General features: G+C 36.6%; 1 protein-coding gene across 1 annotated transcript in view; it reads left to right on the top strand.

Moving 5' to 3' along the window:
• cpt1a2b (carnitine palmitoyltransferase 1A2b) overlaps positions 1-2,500 on the top strand; it is a 23,678-nt gene that overhangs the window by 7,835 nt on the left and 13,343 nt on the right. Inside the window, exon 11 of the mRNA XM_060892027.1 lies at positions 1,987-2,175. Coding sequence (XP_060748010.1) covers positions 1,987-2,175 — 189 coding nt within the window. The remainder of the gene's footprint in view (positions 1-1,986; positions 2,176-2,500) is intronic.

Raw genomic sequence — 2,500 nt, 5'->3', positions numbered from 1 at the left:
ATTAATACTTTTTTGGTTTAAATGAGAATCGATATATTTGGGGGGGAAAAGGAGGTGGTGGTAGTGTTGGTGCTGTTTTTGCTCCATCTGGGCCAGGACAGTGACTGGAGAACTCAGAGAAACCCACCAGCAGAGGTGTGTAGTAACGACTTACATTGACTTGAGTACATTTTTTGGGTAACTTGTACTTTGAGTATAATTACAGATGTGTACTTTTATTCTTTCTCAAGTAGAATTTTAGTGGAAAAACTTTACTTTTACTTCACTACAATCGGCGGCGTTCCTCCGTTAGTCAAATGGTAATAAATATGAGATTTAATAAATAATAATTAGTTTATATGACAAGTCTCGTGAGACGTCAGAGAGGCTGCTTCGTGAGAGACGCTGCACATCTCACGCTGAAGTTTAGTGCGCCTTTAGTTAGAAGATGATGGCTGAAGCAGAGGAAGACGTTTGTGCTTCATCAAAGGCAGATCACCAGTGGCCTCAAATTAATTCTATATTTTCACTCCAAGATGTAAAGAATAACAGCTTTATAATGCGATGCATTCTGTGTGCGTCAAAACAAACAGACATCACAGCTTACAAGAATTACAGCTCCAACCTAAAAAAACACGTAGCGGTGAGTGTCGAAATGATGCCTATTTGATGGTCATTTGGTAACTATGGGCACTTTGACCTTAATGTAATGCTACATCTCACACACTGTCTGAATGTTTTCCCTCATATACACTCTCGTGCGATCCTGTGAACCCTACAAACACGTTCATGAACAAACGTTCATTATAAGTGTCTGCATTTTCATATCCATGTTTTATACAAAATAAATTGAACTGCATGTAAGACGTTTTACATTTATACACAAATCCTGACATCTCACTTAAGTTTTTTTTTTCACTAAAGTGTAGAACATACAAAATAAAAACAGGATCATATTTAGTTTTATCCCTGTCTAAAGAATACATGTACTTACTTATAAAATGGAACAAATGTAAGAATAAAGTAAATTAATCTTAAATGGAAGAGCAGGTTAGGAAGAGCAGGTTAGGAAGAGCAGGTTAGGAAGAGCCCAGGACATCTTCATTTACATCATTAAACCATTAATCACATTATATATATATATATGTATGTATATATATATATATATATATATATATATGTATATACACACACACACACACACACATACTTCAACCTGTGTTTTATATTAGCAGAATAAAGAGACTTTTAAGGAGAGGTGTGTTAAAGCTCTACAAGTAGTTTGAAAATCAGGGTTTTTGCTTCATATCAATCAGATGAGAAGTAACTAGTAACTAACTACTTGAGTAGTTTTTTCATCAGATACTTTTTTACTCTTACTCAAGTAACTATTAACATTGTTACTTTTACTCTTACTTGAGTAAATATTTCCATAAGTACTTGTACTTTTACTTGAGTACAGATTTTGGATGCTCTACCCACCTCTGCCCACCAGTAGCTTTGAGGACACTACACGTTATACACTACATACTGCAGCACTTAGACCAGTTAAAACCCCTGATGTTTTTGTTTGACTGTAACCTGTTATATGTAACAGCTTTAATAATGTTACACACTCCGAAGGTTCCTTTCACTTCACTATTCTTTTGAACGTTAACTCTGTCTTCTGCACTTCCTTTAAATGACCAGCAGGTGGTGATGCAGAATGTTGAAGCTAACCTGCAGATTTGTGATGAACTCGGGGCAGTTAGGTGTTTTCCTGATCTTGATATCTGAACCTGTTTTAGAGCAGGAAAACAGACCATTGATATAACATCATCTAACCTAATGGTGTTATTTTAGGTTCTTAGTAAGACTAGTGTTCACACCAGAAAATACTGAACACAACGACAACATCATCATGACACAACTCGCCCATCTTACACATCTTAAAATGTATTGTCTTTATATCAGCAATTAAACATGACATACAGTGTGACTTACTTCTGAGAGTGTGTGTGTGTTCAGGGTGCCCTGGGCCCGTGTGAGGAAGCAGTACTTCAGCTCAGGGGTAAATAAACGTTCTCTGGATTGCATTGAGAAAGCAGCGTTTTTCGTAACTCTTGATGATGAAGAGGAAGGGATGAAGGGCGACGACCCGTCTGGAAACCTGGACCGCTACGCTAAATCTCTTCTGCATGGCAAATGTTACGACCGGTAAGAAAAATGCACACATACAGTACACACGCACACACACGTGATGTGATGTTTACAACCCGAAGTCTCATGTGCAATCAGATCCATTCAGATCAGAAACATTTGGACACTGACATAGTTATTGTTGTTTTAGCTGTAACTCAGTGTAAGGTTTAATTTAAATAACAGATTAAAGATTTAATCTGAGAAATGTAATTCATCATTTTTACATCAGGTGGACTGTGTAGGAATTTCAGTAATTCAGTACTTTTAATATGTGGCCCTGCCCCTTTTTAGGGGACCAAATCTAATTGGACAGATTAGAAAAAAATAGAATATAAATTTA

Source organism: Tachysurus vachellii, chromosome 18 (assembly GCF_030014155.1).
Source record: "Tachysurus vachellii isolate PV-2020 chromosome 18, HZAU_Pvac_v1, whole genome shotgun sequence".
Classification (NCBI taxonomy): domain Eukaryota; kingdom Metazoa; phylum Chordata; class Actinopteri; order Siluriformes; family Bagridae; genus Tachysurus; species Tachysurus vachellii.
Note: the sequence above shows the minus strand (reverse complement) of the source record. Positions and strands in the feature narration are given on the sequence as shown.